Source organism: Mastacembelus armatus, chromosome 10, assembly GCF_900324485.2.
Source record: "Mastacembelus armatus chromosome 10, fMasArm1.2, whole genome shotgun sequence".
NCBI classification, from domain to species: domain Eukaryota; kingdom Metazoa; phylum Chordata; class Actinopteri; order Synbranchiformes; family Mastacembelidae; genus Mastacembelus; species Mastacembelus armatus.
Window position 1 is genome coordinate 242,829 of NC_046642.1, and position 17,879 is coordinate 260,707.

The 17,879-nt window shown below is 44.1% G+C and overlaps 1 protein-coding gene across 4 annotated transcripts; it reads left to right on the forward strand.

The window, feature by feature from the left end:
* The first annotated feature begins 131 nt into the window (after positions 1-131).
* arhgef37 (Rho guanine nucleotide exchange factor (GEF) 37) lies at positions 132-16,903 on the forward strand. 4 transcript variants are annotated; one of them, XM_026331203.1, is made up of 16 exons: positions 132-190; positions 2,015-2,208; positions 2,491-2,571; positions 4,176-4,630; positions 5,929-6,058; positions 6,607-6,784; positions 6,884-7,083; positions 7,247-7,377; positions 7,901-8,005; positions 8,558-8,671; positions 8,798-8,967; positions 9,512-9,659; positions 9,794-9,922; positions 10,523-10,718; positions 10,945-11,114; positions 13,508-16,903. In XM_026331203.1, the coding sequence occupies exons 4-16, from the start codon at positions 4,184-4,186 to the stop codon at positions 13,724-13,726; spliced, it is 2,337 nt and encodes a 778-aa protein (XP_026186988.1). In that variant the 5' UTR covers positions 132-190; positions 2,015-2,208; positions 2,491-2,571; positions 4,176-4,183; the 3' UTR covers positions 13,727-16,903. The 4 variants fall into 4 exon arrangements, with proteins under 4 accessions (XP_026186988.1, XP_026186989.1, XP_026186986.1 ...); XM_026331204.1 differs by having other exon boundaries at positions 6,607-6,754; XM_026331201.1 differs by lacking the exons at positions 132-190; positions 2,015-2,208 and having other exon boundaries at positions 2,421-2,571; positions 4,193-4,630.
* Positions 16,904-17,879: the final 976 nt, after the last annotated feature.

Genomic DNA, 17,879 nt, shown 5'->3' on the forward strand with positions numbered 1-17,879 from the left:
TGAAATGGAAACACTCAAATAATCAAAATGAAAATACAGTAATATGTGTCAGATTTTACGCTGAAAACAACCCGGATGCGGCTTTTATTTTGTAAAACAGGAAGCAGACGTGAAGTTCGTCCGATGTTGTCGCGACGTTGACGCATTGCTGATGGACAACAGGTGAACGTGAGTTCAGCGCGGCGGAGAGGTAAACATGTTCTCATCTTATTGCTTCTTGTCCAAACACGAGGCCCCGCAGAACCAACCGGGCTCTCACCGTTTCTGCGGCCGTTAGCTGACCGGGTTGGCGTCCTCCGGTACCGAGCCGATGTCTCCGGTCGTTAGGGTGAGATTTAGGCTGACAGCTGCTGTTGTCTCTGGTTCCTTTACGGCGTTACCGTCAGAGGTATGGGGGACACGGTCACACCTGAGCGAGAGGGTGAAACGTCCTGATATGTGCACCTGTTGGACGCGCGGGGTCCATGTTTACTGATTCTTTGGGTTTCAGACTGTGGGGGGCGGGGATATGGTTTATTAGGGGTGTGTGTGTGTGTGTGTGTGTGTGTGAGAGAGAGAGAGAGAGAGAGAGAGTGTGAGAGATCAAAACCGGGATCAATGCGCCTGTCACCTTGAGGTCATGTGCAGCTGCTAATCAATACTGTTGATTGACTAAAGGTTATGGGTCAGCCTGGCAGAGACCCATAGGACCCACACTTAATATTTGTGTGTTTCCTGTTTGCAGGCAGTTGTGAGTCAGTGGCACATTGAGGGAAACCTGCGTACGTAGGTGTGATCACACCTGAAATAATCCTTCACGCGCCTTGACTGATAGCGAGACCTGGACTGGGTCACACGCTGACGCAGCAGCCTGGATACTGTTGTCACTTTCGGTTCTCGTCTGAGCAGCAGCGGCAGGAAGGACTGAGCTAATGCAGAACCTTGACTCTGCAAATCAGACTTCGTCCTGGTGCAGTCCTGCACCAGGCTTCCAGGTTAAGTCTTGATGTGAAGACGCACGTCCATTAGGAACTGATCCAAGTATCACAGTAAACATGGTTCTATGTTCAGTCCACTGATCTGCCTCTTCTTCACCTTGTCATTACCTGAATCACCGTCTCTCTCCAGCTACGAGATAATCTCTTAAAAACCAGGACGGGTCAGAAACTGTGCGTTTCATGCAGGACCTGCCCAAAGGGACTAATCGTGTCAGACTAAATCATATGTCTGTGTTCCACCTACAAAAGGTTCTAGTTCTTTGCGTTGACGTTACACCACATGGAGCAGTTTAAACAAGAAGCAGCAAAGGTTGTGTTTTCCTGTTGTGTCATTGTTTCTGGTGCTGGTGTGTTTGTGGTTTGCTGCCAGTTCAGTGTGTTGTCAAACAGCAGACTTTGGCGTAACGTCAGAAAAGCTCTTTGGGCGTTTGGTGCCTTTGCTGATCGTCAGCAGTATCGAGATGCACAATGTCAGAGTTGTCATCCACACAACATCTTCAGGGGTTTTAGGGCAGTAGGTGTGTAAATACAGGTGGACAAATACCTGAAGTGCGATGTCACTTTGCAAACCTTCCGTAACACCCACGTGTGTCACCGGGTCAGCATCAGTCAGCTGGTGAAGGAATGCAGATCTGACGCATTCCTGTCTGACACGATCATCATAAACCAGATCAGCTACTGCCTCCCTCATTCCTTGGACTGAGTCTGACGGCTGTAAATTCCTTTTCACACTAGTTTCATTAGCAACATCCTATGATCGTTATTCTCAGACTGATACGGTCAGACCACGAACTAATGAAATCCTGTGCTTATAAAACAGAACTCCCATTTATTCACAGTTTAATTTTATATAGTAATAGTATAGAGACAAGAATAGCAGGAAGCTGCCACATACCAGATAATAACCTAATCATAATAAATCATAACCTAAGCTTATCTGTAGTACCTCAGGGGTTTAACACAAAACATCAAGTCAACTTTACAACCTGTTTTATTTCTGACTGAGCTGTAAATCTTTTTCCCCCTTTCACCACAAGATGCAGACAATCCCATGGAAATTGGAAGAGGATGGGATGTCCCATGGTGCTTTTGTTTCCTGTGAGAGGCAAACTTCAGTCACTGTGACGCTGTGTCTTCATTGGTCAGTTTCTTCATGAGGCCTCTCAAAGTGTCAACTGATTGGTCCTTCAGTCGCCTGTAAAGACTTGTCAGCCAATCAGCCTCTGCCTGGGTGAGTGACACCCCCCCCCCCCCCCTTCCCCATCAGCTGCTGCAGTCAGTCAGGTTATTCAGCTGTGTGTGTGTGTGTGTTTGTTTGTGTGTGCGTCCCCCTCCCCTCCTTTTACTCTGCAAAACAGCCAGCCCACCCTCTTTTCCACTCCCATCCCCCCGGCGCCCACACACACTCTCAAACACTCACACACTCCTGCCACATGAGTTCCAGCAGCCTCTTGCTGTTTGAGTCACTGGGGAAAGTTACACCAGTGCATGTGTGTTTGTGGTTTCCATGCAGCAGCGTCTCTGCAGCAGATTTCTGCTTCGAGCGGCGAGAGAGGGGAGGCCGACATCCGGTGCAGCCGAGTCAGGGACTGAGGTAATGACAGCCTTATCTCATGGTTTCTAATGATACTCTGTCATTCCCACACACGTTGTTGTCAGGAAGGTGGAGGTTTGCTCTGGTTGTGGTCTCAGCACTGACACAAACCTGTTCTGGGTGTAAAAACACTTTGACACACTCCTGACTTTGTTTCGCTGTGTGTGCTGTGGTTGTTAAAGGGCCCATTTGATACCGGAGATTTTGGTTCTCCAAGCAGAGTATTATGGTTTCAGAGCTGTGTTTTTCCCAGAAGCTGCTTTTTCACTTAATTATAGTCAAATTCCATCTGGTCGTAGCAGCTTGTGTAGAACTTTGCTTAAAATAGTTAAAAGCAGAACTTTTCATTGAAGATGATAAGCAGGTATTAGATGGCAGTTTTCAGATGCTGCTACAGACTGATTCCCTCCAGTGCTGTAAAAGTACTGATGGTTGATACGCAGCTCCAGTTGTAAATCTGTTGTCCCCAAGTCTGGGTCACCATATGCTGCTAAACCCTGAGACCTTTTGTTCGAGGGACAAGATAAGTCTGAGAGAAGGACAAGCTCGAATGATGCCAACAGAGATGTACGGTTGGTGGGTACGTGGAGAATACAGATTATAATCAATAGATGAAAAGAATAAATAGAAAAACATTTAAAAATTTTAACAATTTCTGGTTTTAATGTTCAATTCAGTTTTCAATTTTAGCTACTCTGAACTAAATCTAACGTAGTGTGGGACAACAGTCTCCAGTCTCACTGGTTTCATTTTAGAAGCGTCTCTGTGTAAAACGCAGAACCACAGACTTCAGCACAGACAAAGTCAATTGTTTCCATCACGTTGTTGCAGGAAAACATCATCTGCTGTGACATAAATTCAGTCACAGTTTAGGAACCGGACCTCACATGTTTTCAGGTCTGCTGAGTGCTGGACTATGACGCGTGGAAAATACTGAGCTGGGTTGGAGACGTTAAAAGTGCTGTCAGTAGCAAACCCTCATGCTGACGTTATAATTTAATCACTGAGTGAAGAATAAAACTGTCATTAGAGTAAAGGCTGTTCAGCTGAACATGTAACGGTTAATTGTCACAGCGGTGGCAGAATTAGGCTCCTGGTGTTCCAGCTCAGAGCATCCATGACAATGGATCTCCTCTTGCATGTTCCTGTGGAGTAAACAATGTAAACAAAGCCACAGCATCTGCAGCTGTGTGCAGGCTGATGCAGTCAAAGAGGCCCAATGAATCTGAGTAACTTCAGTGGTAATCCACAACATGTTTTATTTTATTTACGTATTTTTCTCTCGCTGTTTTGCGCATTTGTGTTTTTGCCCATGAGCTCCAAGTGATAAACCTTAAGTCAAACTCAGGACTGTTGTTTTATTTGTCCAGCACCAGATATTTAGAATAACTTGTGAAACTCTTCTCTCATGATGCTTAATGTTAGACAATTTAAACTCGAATGACAGTAACTTTCTTCTTAAACTGAAGAGGGCAAAGGTTCTTTATGTTCTGTATTTATCTGTGGCCCTTATCATTTTTCATATAGTTTTTTCAGGGTCACACAGACACGTATTAATATGAACATATCAAAACAGTCTCTAGAACAGTGTTTCTCCTCAACAGTTGTCTCCATGATGCAGGTGCCCAGGAGGCCTGAGCTGGACTCTTTCACGCTGGCTCTCCCTAAACCTGCTCTGTCTGCCCTTGGAGCGGTACAGAAGGTCTCCAAGAAAGACCCAATCAAAGAAAAGGAGGGAACCACAGTGAAAGATGAATGTGAAGAAGAGACGTTGAATAGAGAGGACGAGTCAGATCCATCTGTGTTGGCTTCCACCATGGACTCAAAACTGTCCCCCCAGGACAGTTTCTCTGAGGACAGCTTGGTGTCAGAGGAGAGGTCAGCACAGGAGGCTGAAGAGGCCAGAAGGAAATCTGAAGAGGAGGAAGCAGCAGCTAAAGAGAGAGCAGCCCAGAGACAGCGGCTGGCCACAGAGGAGCTGGTCCAGTCTGAGAGGAATTACCTGCGACTGCTGCAAGTCAGTACAGTTACCATCAGGAGCAACCTGCAGAAACTACAGGTGTGAAACGCTGTTAGTGCAGAATCAATGATCATCACAATTAGGCTGCAGCTAACTGTTATTTTCTTCACTGGTTATTGCTCAGATTCATCCACATTTTTTAGACTTTCACCTTTGAAAATGTAAATGCCTGATGAATCAGGTATGAAAGTACTGATTCGTTTTTATTCCAGCAGGGCGTGTTACTTCAGGTTTCTGTAGGTGTGGCTTTTGACTGAAGCAGTGTGAAGGTACAGCTCCAGTGTTGAGCCATAAACAAGTGAAACACCCTCAGCTAATATTAGTAACTGTTGTTTAGTCCCTGTGTCATGTTCATCTCTTCTTGATGTTCATGACGGTGCAACAGAACATAATCACTACATGCTGGATTGGCTCCGCTGCTGTTTATCGCTGTTGGCTTTTCATTATGTCTGTGGTGTAGCTTATTACTGTTAAGTAATCATTTATTATTGTGGTGGTAATGAAATGAAGCCTCATAAAACATAATGGAATAGACTTTATGAGCTGCAAAGACTGAGCTGTGGGTGAAGATGATGCACACAGGGGGAACTGTGGATGAAATGAAAAGGATGAGTGATGGCCACATGCATAACTTCACTGGTTATTCTCATGTTTTTTGTCGCTTTGTTAGAGGAACATTTGTGTTTTTGCCAGTGTCTTGAATTTTGACTTTTCCAGCTACAGATATTTAGAAAAACCCGTCAGACTCTTCTCTCATGATGCTAAAAGTTAGACTATTAAAATTGAATTAGAAACAAAATGCAGGTGGTAGGAGCTAAAACGAAAGATGGAGTCACCTCAAAATGGAACAAAAAATACAGGTGAAGGAAAATGGCAGATGGGGGAAGGATGGAGGGACTGGCAGCGAGCGCAGAGTGAAGGAGGGCAGGACAGAGAAGTCGAATACATTTAGATGAATGAGGCCATTGTTGACACCATTGCTGGTTTGTTTTCTGTGGCAATGAGCGGATTGTTCGGGCCTCCACCCGTTAGCCCACTGCTTTCTCATTAGAATAGACTGGAGCTAAACAACATGTGTGTTACCATTTTCTTCTCCAAAAAGGAAGCAGGCACATGATAATAACGTAGTGTAATAAATGTGCCTGTTAAGGTATGAGAATGCTACACAGCATAAGGTTACATGGACATGATTAACAGTCTAGTGGAGGATTGGATTTGAAGAAAATGGTAGAAAGTATTTGATGCTTGATGCAAAACACCTGCTGAGCTCAGGTCTGCTCGGTGCATTTGTCCAATACATTAATTTGCATGTGTTTCTTTGTGCCTGTCTCTTCCAGCCTCCTCCACCCAACCTGGACAACATGTTTCTCTACATCGAGGAGGTGATCGACGTGTCCAGTCGACTCCTCAGCTTGTTGGAGCAGAAGCAGGTTCGGCCTGGAGACCCTCTCTTCCTGGAGACCCTGTGTAAGGGATCGACTTTGCATTCACTTACATTTCGCCATTAGGCCGAGTAATCCCCAAAACTCTGATCTTATTGTCTGGGCCTCCGTTGTCTGACAACATGAAGCGTCCATCAGGAAGGTGTTCTCTGTCCAGATCAGTCTGGATTACACTTACTGTCTGACATGGTTTTTACACTCATCTAAATCATTCTGGAGGATATTAGTAGAGTTTATTGTTAAGCACGGAGGCTCTTGATTAAATTCGCCTGCCCACATGACGACCGTGTTGTCGACTGGACAACAAGAGTCTTGTTTGTTGTGCTTTTTGCTTTACAGACAGTAGGAATGGTTGTATCCTTAATGAAAGCAGGAACTGATTCACATCATTCTAATATGAGCAGTGTTTGTACAGATCATTCAAATAAATGCATCATGGTTATGCACCATGGTTATCATCATATGTGATGTTACTGCTTGTTTTTTTTTTTTTGTTCTCCTTACAAAAGCAAAAATGGTGCTTTGGCTGTGTGATTTCTGTTTGTAAGTAAATATGTTTTTCCTTCCTGACAGGTAATTCATTCCTCAGCCTGTCCTCAGACATTGAGGCAGCCTATAAGGAATACCTAGCCAATTATAACCAAGTTACGTTGCTGGAGAACAGCTACAAACAGAAGGAAGCGCTCTGGAATGAGATTGTCAAAGCTGTCAAGGCCTCAGCGTGGGTTCATTATTTTATTTCACACACCAGGTGTATTAAACGTTGCCCAAAACATAAAATGAAAAAGTGACGACTGCATAGGGAGTAGAACATGCGTGTGAATGCTCACGGTTACATTGGTCTCTTCAGGCCGGAAGTAAACGCCACCTCTCTGAGTTTCTTCCTGGTGATGCCGGTGCAGAGAATCGCCCGCTACCCCCTCCTGCTGCAGACCATCCAGAAACACACCGACCGAGGCCACCCAGCTTATGCCCTCCTGGAGGAGACGGTTCACACCTCCATCGCCCTGAACTCTCACATCAATGAGTACAAACGCTTCAGAGAAGTCGGTGAGACCCTTTACCTTCCACATCATATATATTTGTTATTATTCCCTTCAATGAAATGGAGCTTTGCAGGCTCCTTTACACTGAGCTCATGGTGAATGCAATACTGCTTCAGTCCCGGTGCTGCTGTACTGCAGACTAATTGATCCTCATATTTGAACTGTAGCTGACAAATACAAGAAGACAGAAACACTGACCATCAAGGACAAGATCAACCGCCTGAACACCCACAGCATCGCGAAGAAGACATTGAGACTCAGACAGCAAATCAAGCACGAGACTGGGATAGTGCCTAAGGTAGGACAGGCCTTTACTGGCATTTGTCTAAGAACAAGCTCCAGGCTGAAAAGCAGCATTTGATCCCTGCTAGTTCCAGGAGGTTGTTTAATAACTGACCCTGATGATCACTGTGCCTGATGGGAGTTGGATCAGAGAGGACATCCTAACCCACAAGAAGCAAAGAAACAACTTTGATCACAAGGGCTCTCTTTCATCCAAAAATAATCTTAATAACTAACCAGGGCTGTGATTAAGCTGCAGAGCAAACATAAGATATGAGCTGTTCTTGAGCCTGTTTTTTCCTCTGGTCAGACTGGGGCTGATTGGGCTGATATATGTGCTGTTTACAGTATATTCTGAGTATTTATCTTGGACTCATTTCCTTCACTGTTAAAATCAGATCAAACCCCAAACCAGTAAAATGACAGTTAATGAGACCAGAGATTAGTGTAAAATAATGATGATGTCTTTGCAACTCCCAGTTCAGAGCACAGCAGCTTTGGTTTTCATACATCATGTGTCCCTGAATGTTCTGTTGTAGCTGGTTGATGAGGAATTTGATGCCCTGGAAGGTTTTTTTTACGTTCTGGAGCACGGGATCCTGGAGCTGCTTGAGAACGTGGAGACATACCTGCATCACCTACAGGTAGGTCCGCTCTGAAACAAAAGGTACTTATTATTTGTTGACATAATTGAACAAGGCTTTTTAAGTCTACTGTGGTGGCTTTTTTTAGTTAAAAAGTTAAAGAAATGAATTTCTGAAATAAGAAGTGTATTTTTTAGCATTTGGCCACGTACATTATCAAGAAAACATAACATATAGATTATTTCTTTAGCATTGCTTTATACTAACTCCTTCAGAGTATCTGCAGATTTTGCATGAAGGTTAGGATTTTACCAGCCATCCCAGTGACTTAAACTGGTTTGTTTGTGGTCACTTGGCACATGAGTGGATATTTATTCTTGGAGCTGTTGTCATACAGCATGTTTATGAGTCACACTATGGAAACTTAAACCCTCTTCATGACATGAGTTACTGTTTACCTTCCACTCCTAAATTATCCTGTGGAAACTGGTCTTTTCTGTTTTCCGCCTTCGCCACATTTTCCTGCTAAAATAAGAACAGGCCAGAAGAGTTCTCCTCTTCCTGGGATTAATCACAGGCAGAAATCACCTGAGCTCCTTTGTTGGTCTGCAGGGCTTCCTGGCCTGCAAAACAGAGGAGTTTGACTTGGACATGGATGGAGAGAAGGCGCCAGTCTGTTACAAGGAGATCACTACTGCACTGAGACAGTGGATTCTTCCTACATTTGTGAGTCTAACCCTAAAGCTACACATCCACTCCTGCCTTCCTGCTTCTGAGTTGGGCAGTCACACTTGTCCCTCACCTTTATCAGGTGTATGTTGTTCTAATGAGTCGCTCCTGTCTTGTGTCCAGGAAAAGAGGATGCGGACACTGATCCACAAGCCGCTGTGTGCGCTCCGTGATCTCCTAGTGGGCCCAAGAAACCTGATTAGGAAGAGACTGGACAAGCTGCTGGACTATGAAGTGATAGAAGCCAAATCCAATCTGAGCTATGAAGAGCAGGCGGTGGTGAACGCGTACAGGTAGAGACAGAATCGATATAAAGGCACAGGCTGTGGTTTAGCGTCAGTCCTCAGAGAGAGGGTTGTCTGTCCATCAAGAAATCTTATAAATAAACGTAGACTGAACTGGGTTCAGTTTTATAAACCAGTTTAAATGGAGAAGACTCCACTTCATGATGTAGTGAACTGCTTTCCACTTGGACTTTACTCGAATTAACTTTTTTCTGGGATTTAAGTTGTCGAAACATGAAAACGTCACAAAATATTCAGTAAATGCCCAAAATAGATCACAGCGATAAATAAATGTGTTATCAGATTAGAGATATGAAGGTGAGGCTTATTACGCCGCACAACTTTATCTCAATACCTGATTTAGGATTATAAACAACCTGCTGAGTCCACGCTCTTCCCTCAAAGTCCAGTTGGACTTGGTATAAAGCCAGAGTCCATTTCTGCAGTCTCCTGTTGTCACTCATAACAGCCTACACAGTTGAATTCAGGCTCATAGAGCAGAATATAAGGGCTGAGGCTGTAAAATGTTTGTAAACATTTCTTCTCCTGTCAGGACAATCAACACGTTGCTCCTGAATGAGCTTCCTCAGTTTAATGGTTTGGCGCTCCAGATGATCTGGAGCATGTTGGGGACTTTTAGCTGTCTGCATAAAGACCTGGCCTCGGACATGGAGCAGCTGTTCCAGAGCTTTGCACAACAGGTACACAATCCTGTGACCTCACCTGTGATGCCTTACACTCACACAAAGTGCCATCAGTGAAAACATGTTGTGATCATTCGTGACTTATTTTGCTTCTTTCCTCTGTTTCTGTGTTTCTCATCTTCTCCATCCAGCTGCCTCACAGCTCTCTAGACCCCGGTGCATTCTGGGAGTGGGCAGACTCTGCAGTGTTAGAAAGGGCGAGGAGTCTGGAGACTGTGTGTCAAGGTGTGGAGGAGACGCTGAATGCACCTTACATCCAGGTTAGCGCTCAAATAGTGAAGATCTGCCAGATGTGTTGAACTAGGTCACATTCCTTAAACCTGCTGGGCGGCCTGCAGTAATACATCACGTTGTACAGTCACTTCATGTTTTGTTTGAGGTTCTAGAAATTACTTCGATTACACAAGTGATCATTTGCCAGGTCATCATGGCGACTCTGCCCCTTTACATTATTCATGTTTAGCCCTGAACTGACAACAGGGTCATGGATTCTGCAGCTTTTCCATCACCTTGACCTGTGCTCAGATTCTGAATGACCAGAACAGTTTAATAAATAAAATACAGTAAAAATTGCAGTAATTTTAATAAATCTTTGATAATTCAAACAGTATATTTGAAGTTTAAATGTGATGGTTCTATGCTTTTAGTTTGATATTACTGACAGTAAATTGACTTATTTTATGCTGTTAAGCAGCCAAACACACACAATGTTGAATTCACAGATGTTGGTACTGACAGTTATTACTTCTGTCTCTTTTCTGTTCTGCTGTGTCCCTTTAACCTGCGTTTGTCCTAATTAATGTTCAGGTTCACCACCTTTAACTCTACGTTCTCTTTTGTCCTCTCTCTTTCCCCGTCAGCCTCTGAGCCCGTCCTCTCAGCGACGACTGAAGCAGCTCACAGATAAACACGGTTCTGGAAAGATCTACCAGGTGGTGGGGGCCGTCGTCGGCAGCCGAGACCTGGACCTGAGCCTGGCCAAAGGGGAGCTGGTGGCCATCATCAGTGAGGCCGACACCCGCGGAGACAAAAGGAGATGGCTGGTTGATGCAGGAGGTATAAACCACTATGTTATGAAAACTTCAACCAAAGTCTTTAACACAGATGTTGAAGAGAAAAACAGAAAATACTGTGATGCCACTGCAGCATTTATTCAGGGCGGCTCTATGCTGCCATCTTTTGGTCGCTGCTGCAATGAACAGCTGTCCAGTTACTGTCCATAACACAGTTCCATCTTTTACACTCTTCATCGTACATCTTCACCTGTGCAAAATGCACACAGGGAGACGAGGGTATGCTCCTTCCTCCAAGCTGATTCGCTATCATCAGCCAGCAGAGGAACCGCCCCCTTCGCCACACCTGATGCTACCAGAAAGTGTGACGGGAATGAGAAGGCACTCGTATACACCGGAGAGCCGGCCGCTGACCGTCACGAGCCAGCCTTTCTTCCAGGTGAGTGACAGCCTCAGCTCCTTCCTTTAGTTGGGTTTGGGTGAGTCTCTACAAGCTGTGCACACCTGGATGTGGACAGTGGTTTGAATTCTCCAGATCCTGTGTTTCCATCACACTGGATGGGAAATATCTGTGTCAGTGTGGGGGGGGGGGTGGGGTGGGGGGGGGGGGGGGGGCTGAGTACTTGCTGATTTAGTACTTGCTTATGTACAGAGAAGAACTTCACACTGACAGCACAGGTTTTCTCTCCTGTGCTTATTAGATGTTGGAGCAACCTGCATGAATTTGCATATTATTGCAGCGATTCTCTTAACTCAGTAGCTTCTAAGTGCTTGAAGGCGTGTAGTTCATATCAGCACCACCCAGATATCATAGGAAATAAGATATCTTGACGTCTTAGCTAATGCATGAGCCAGCTCATCTCCGACAGCACAAGTTCTTTATACAGAAGTAGATTTGTAAATTCGAAGGGTCAAACATTAGACTGCAGTTTAAATTCAGCCAACATCCGGTCCTGTGCAGGCACACTGTTATATGTGTGTGTGCATGGACACGTGTTAATGTAACTGTTGGTGTGTGTGTGGCTGCGTGTGTGTGTGTGTGTGTGTGTGTGTGTGTGTGTGTGTGTGTGCATAAGCGAGAGGGGAAGATTTAGGTGAGTGGATGAGAAAGTGGGATTTCGTCAGGTGTCAGGTGAGTGTGTGTGTGTGTGTGTGTGAGTGAGATGCTCATTAAAGTGAGTGTGTGTTTCAGTGACCTGGCGGGTTTTGCCTCCATATACAAAACACACACAGCCTGTGAGCTGCTGTTTTCCGCTGCACACGCTTGATTGATGTGCTCGTTCTCTTGTTGGTGGCTGAGGAAAATATAAATGAGGGGTTCGTGCAGCCCAGGTGACGAAGGTGTTGGATCACTTTATACACACATTTGGAGCGAGCTGTGCGGATGGTGTGTTTGTGCTCCAAGGCTGTATTATTAATAAGTGCAGTGATTTTGAATGTTTTCTTCTTGAACACAGTCATTTTTGTGTAGTGAAATTTCGTGATGGTTTAAATGTTTTCTTATAAATTTATAATATTTATTTATACCTTTCAATCTTATTTCTCACATTGTTCATTTATTCTCATTTGTGGCCCTCATTTAGATCTTTGCTTATACTTCCATCCCCCATCATGGAAAAAGCATCGTCACAGGAAACCATTATTATTATTATTATTATTATTATCATTATTATGATTATACTGGTCTCAGTTCATTGTCATGACTGTACACCAACACAGAGTGGTGCTGTTTAGCTGCATCAGAGTCCTGTTCAGGTCTTTCCATCAGACATTTTGCTGCAGTAAATATCATCTTGGCTCCAGCAGCTTGAATCACTTTGCAGCCGATAGTCACGGTCACTTTACTTTTTTTTATTTTCTCTCCTCCTTGTCTCTGCCTGGCAAAATGCTAATTAAATGCTAATTGGTGTAGCCCGTCAGGGCAGAGCGAATGTCGGAGCTGAGAGGTGAGCTGAGGTGAAGGGTTTGTTAATGACACCGAGCAGCCGCCTAAACTCGGCTATTAGCGCTGCTGCAGCGCTCTGTCATACCTACACAGGGCTCATTAGGAAGCTTTCATTTTGTGTGTGTGTGTGTGTGTGTGTGTGTGTGTGTGTTGACGAGGTGGGATTTGTCAAGACATAACTAGTGGGCTTAACCTTTTCAGAGAATATTACGATGATTTGTGGCTTGAGTGTGTTCACATTTATACCTGCGTGCTCATTTCTTGAAGCCGCGTGTTATGTATTTCATGCATCAGTGTTTTATACAGTTTCTACTGTTTCAGTGTGAAATGGTTTCCAGACCTTTATCTCATGACATCCACTTGCAAAACATCAGTTCGTGATCGGAAACTTTTAAAACTACGTGAAATAAAAATTAACTGACTATAATCACAGTTGGCAGTTCTTCGTTTGCAGTCAAAGCCAAGCTTATCAAACATGTATATTTCTATTTTTTTTAATAACATCTTTCTCTGAATCAATAAATTGTAGAGCTGACAATCACAAACCAATAAAACCTTCTGAAAATCTGTAAATGATCATGTGAACCTGCTCAGATCCACACACTCGCTGACTGGATGCTCTGTATGCGTGCTGCCTTGCTAAGAAGGTACTGGCTGCGTGTCAGTGTGTTCAGGTTTGGATGTTAGCATACTAGCAGCTAACATCCAAACCTAACATGCTCAATGTTCAAATAACCAGATTCCACATTTCCCCATTTGCTTCTGAGGATCTAGGGCGAACAGAGTCGTCTTTTCCTGCCAGGTTGTTTTCTGCTGTAATGAGCCCTGCAGCCTCACAGGGTAACTGGCATGGACTCTTGGTTTTGACTCGGCCTCTTGTCTTCCAGGTGCTGGCAGTGTACGACTTCATGGCGAGAGGAAACCATGAAGTTTCCGTGCGGGCTGGCGAGCCGGTTAGTGTCCTGGAGTCCCACGACAAGAGAGGGAACCCTGAATGGAGCCTGGTACAGGTGAGAAGTGGGAAGAGGGGCTACGTACCCTCCAACTACCTCACAGTGATGCCACTGGGGCTGGGACCACCAGGAAGCCACCAGAGCTACTGGTAGAAGGGAGGGAAGGAAGGAGTGATAAACAGAACGGTGTTGGCACGTGATGAGGGTTTGACTAATACTGTCTTTAGAAGGCGTACAGCAGGATTTTCATATGAAGGCTTTGTTTGCTGCTGAAAACTAATGATGAAACATGTATCTACATATATGCATTATTTATTAAGCATAAACGTGTTTTACATATATGCTTATGCTTATAATAATAATAATCTACAGCTGTTAAATGGTCGAATACGGATTTCAAGTCTACAACTGGATTTATTATAGTTGACCTCTTTCTACACCTACTTCCTGCAGGATAGAAGAAAAGAGTAAAAGAAATATTCAGTTTAACTTTTATAATTCTGGGCTTTTTCTTAGGCCGACAGATACGTTTAAAAATAGATCTGAACCTTAATTTTCAAACCACAAAAACACAGAGCATCTTTCCCCAAGTGCTGACTGAACCAGAGATGGCAGAAATCTGGCATGAAGGTTTAGAGGAACAAATGTGTTTATTTTACCCCTGCGCTGCTATCTCCATCCAGAACTACTTGATTTAACAGTGTGAAAATGGTAAAAGCATTTTAGCAGTTGTCACATTTCAGTAGTGATGCGAACAATCTGAAAATGCTGCTGTGGGTGGTCAGCGTTTTCATTTATTGGCCTTGACGCCACAGAATCCGTGAGCGGTAGATGTCGATGTAAGTGACACACTGGACAAAATGAAGGAACCAGCAGCGCTCGAGCTGGCAGGAATTCAGTGTCCTGCTCGGAGACACGTGCGTCTGCGGAGACGGGATTTAACCTTCCATTAGAGGAATGAAGGACAATCTTCAAATTGCACTGCAGACGTTTGTGGCCAATGATACAAAGCAACGCAGACAATGGAAGAATATATCTGAAGGCAAGAGAGGCTCGTCTGGGATGTATGACACGAGGGACGTGGACTCATATCCCATGCTCCTTTGCAGAAGAGAAGGACACCCGGATTGAAAAAGATGGATTACATGTTTTCAATGGTGTCCATGTGTTAGCGAGCTAAGTGCAACACTTAAAGACATGAAGAGACCAAAACATGTGAGTGCATGACTTTGATCTGAAACTGTGCTGACAGGTGTGAGTCTGTGTGTGAGTGTGTGAGTGTGTGAGTGTGTGAGTGTGTGAGTGTGTGAGTGTGTGAGTGTGTGAGTGTGTGAGTGTGTGAGTGTGTGAGTGTGTGTGTGTGTGAGTGTGTGAGTGTGTGTGTGTGTGTGTGTGTGTGTGTGTGTGAGTGTGTGAGAGTCTCCTCCTCCTCACCTGGAGGCAGAAGCATCACTGTATTGAGACTGACAGGTACACGGCGCTCTCATCATCTCAGACTGTGTAATGTGATGTAAATGTAAAGTGTCTCTGGCCCAGCGGAGGGGGAGGAAGGAGTTCCTGTGGATGAGCCGGAGGAAGAATAACAGGAGGGAGGAGCCAGAGTTTTCCTGCTGGTTTTAATCTTGTTTTCCTTTCACTCTCTGCCCATACGCTCAAGTAAATTCTTCTCATCCCACAGTTCAGTGTTTCTGTAGCAGCGAAGTGTCGTTGTTGTGCTGCGACTCTCTCAGCTCCTGTTGTAGTAGGAGGCTAAATTGTTTAAATCGTACCAAGTAGATACACAGGACTGTTCAGCTGAAGTTGGCTGGACTGCTCCTTATGCTCCAAAACTATCACCTCCTCTATTTTTAAGTTCAGAATGTGTTTCTCTTCTAAGCATTTTATTTCTATGTTTTAATAGGACTTCTCATTATAAATCATGTGTTTTTGGAAGAAAACAACCAAAGATGTGGGCTCAGTTTGTCTGTTGTTTTCAGGCTGCACATAAATATTGTGCACATTTATCAATATGCAAATTAGTTTTTCTACATATAGTTGTTCTTTTATTTCTTTTTCCACACCCACAACTTTAAAGGTTTGGCCCAGCAGCAGGTGGTGCCCTGTCTGCTCGCTCTGTGGATGACTTTAGCCTGCTAGCAAGTTTAACAAGGTCATCAAATGTCATAGGTGATTATCAGAATAGCTTTGCTAAGCTAATAGTTTAGCTCTTCCATCATGGTGGCACCATCTAATACTAATCGGTCCTGCATCTAGACCTCTTGGTCCACTAGTCTGTTTCCGTTGGACTGAACTGTACCAGCCACTATGGATGTGAAGCAGGAGAAGGGAGGCCTGGGTTCAGTTCTGCTCAGCTGGAGCTTAGCTGTTCCCATCAGCCTGAATGCCAGACGGGGCAGAGCTGCAGGAGGGACAGAGTGAATATCCCTACAGCTATAGACGGAGGTGTGTGTGTGTGTGTGTGTGTGTGTGTGAGGGTGTGTGTGTGTGTGTGTGTGTGTGTGTGTGTGTGTGCGTGTGTGTGTGTGTGTGTGTGAGTGAGTGAGTGAGTGAGTGAGCGTGTGTGGTGGAGGTTATATATCAAATGTCCTCAAGGTTACTAAGATGAAGGGAAGTGAAGAAAAGCCTCTAACCAGCTTCCTCTTCTTCAGTTCAGGGTGAACGGGTGTCGTTAACAAAGGTGACGACTTTCAACCTTCATTTATGTTTAACTGTCATTTGTTTGAATTGACTTTTGTTTGTTTTGATAAATAATAGATAAAAACTAATATTTCACCACACAAACCTGAGAAACGCATGTGTGGATTTCTCTATTTTAACTGAGGACATTTAGTAGTTGAGGGTGAAACAAAAATGAGTGTGTGTGTGTGTTTATGGCCAAAGGAGGCTGTTGTTTTCCATCACTCTGCCAGCAGAGGGAGAGAGAGACCTTGGTTGGTTGTGTTTGAAGTGTGTGTGTGTGTGTGTGTGTGCGTGCGTGTGTCTGCATGAGTGTGTTACGTCCTTTACCTGTGTCAGTATTACTGTTTGTGTCTGAGCAGAGACCCCTGTGCAATCTGTTCATAATACCCATTAACCTTTTCTCATATAATAATCTGCAGCTGTGGGACATGTTTAACCTTTGACCGTGTGTACAGCATTTATATTTTATAATTTATTATTTTTCTGACTGTGCTCAGTGATGTTGTTCTAACTTATTTGATGCATCGGAGCTATAAGACCAGAGCTGAAGCGTAAAATCTTTGAAGTGTTTTGATGTCGGCGTGTCTGCAGTGCAGCCGTCAGCGTGGCAATCAACTGACTGTGGCTTCAATAAAGCTAAACAGGAAACTGCTCAGTGTTTTTGTCATTTCACAAAACGGCCAAATCCATTTAGATGTTTATTATCAGCTGCAACAAAGAGACTGACTGAAGCACCAGAGTTCACGCTGAGGAAAGATTCAGCACGTGCTGTCGTCATCAGGTGTAATTCTGTGAACTCGTGACCTTTTGAACGTCAGATGAAAACTGTTTCCCAACATGTGAAAATCTGTGTTTCTTTGCATTGACATTAAATCTGGTTGGGCTGTAACTTTTGATTCTGATGATTATTGTCTCATCTGCTGTTTTTCCCCTTCATTCACTGGTTTGTCCTGTAAAAACAATCTACAGTTCAGACAACAGCCATTACACAGATAATAAAATAACAAAGAGATGCAAAAGTACATGCAGTGCTCTACACTACTGTACCTGACTGTTACACAAACCCCAGGCCTCTTGCAGGTAGCAGATCCTCACATTTAACAACCTGGGGCCATTGCTGTCCAGTTCGAGCAGTGTATCTTGTAATTTTTCTTCCTCTTCATCTGTCCACATCAGCCATTTTTCTTCCAGCAGAGACAAACAGGATGCTGACAACAATAGCTTTGACCCCTGGGGTGCCCTAATGCATTGCACCCAAACCCACAGTCTGTGTCATCAGCTGAGTGAGTTAATTCTCTGTAGAAACTACGCTGGAAGATTCTTACATGTTTGCAGAGTAAACTGAGATCTGCAGCCTGTTGGTGAGTCTTTACACAGCACCTGTCACTACATCATCTGCACTTCATCTGAAGTAATGTTTACCTGTGCTCCTCCTCTGGTGCTGTTTATTGGCTTTGTTTACATCCTGTTCTTAAGTCTTCACCTTATTTTTCAGTGTATAATAAAACGATTCCCGTTTTCCTGAGCCACCTTAGTCATTTTGTTTTTCCAGAGCAGCAGGTTCTTTCTCTTTCATGTTCCTACATTTAAAGTGCAGCAGAGTGGAACATAAATGCACAGTAGACGA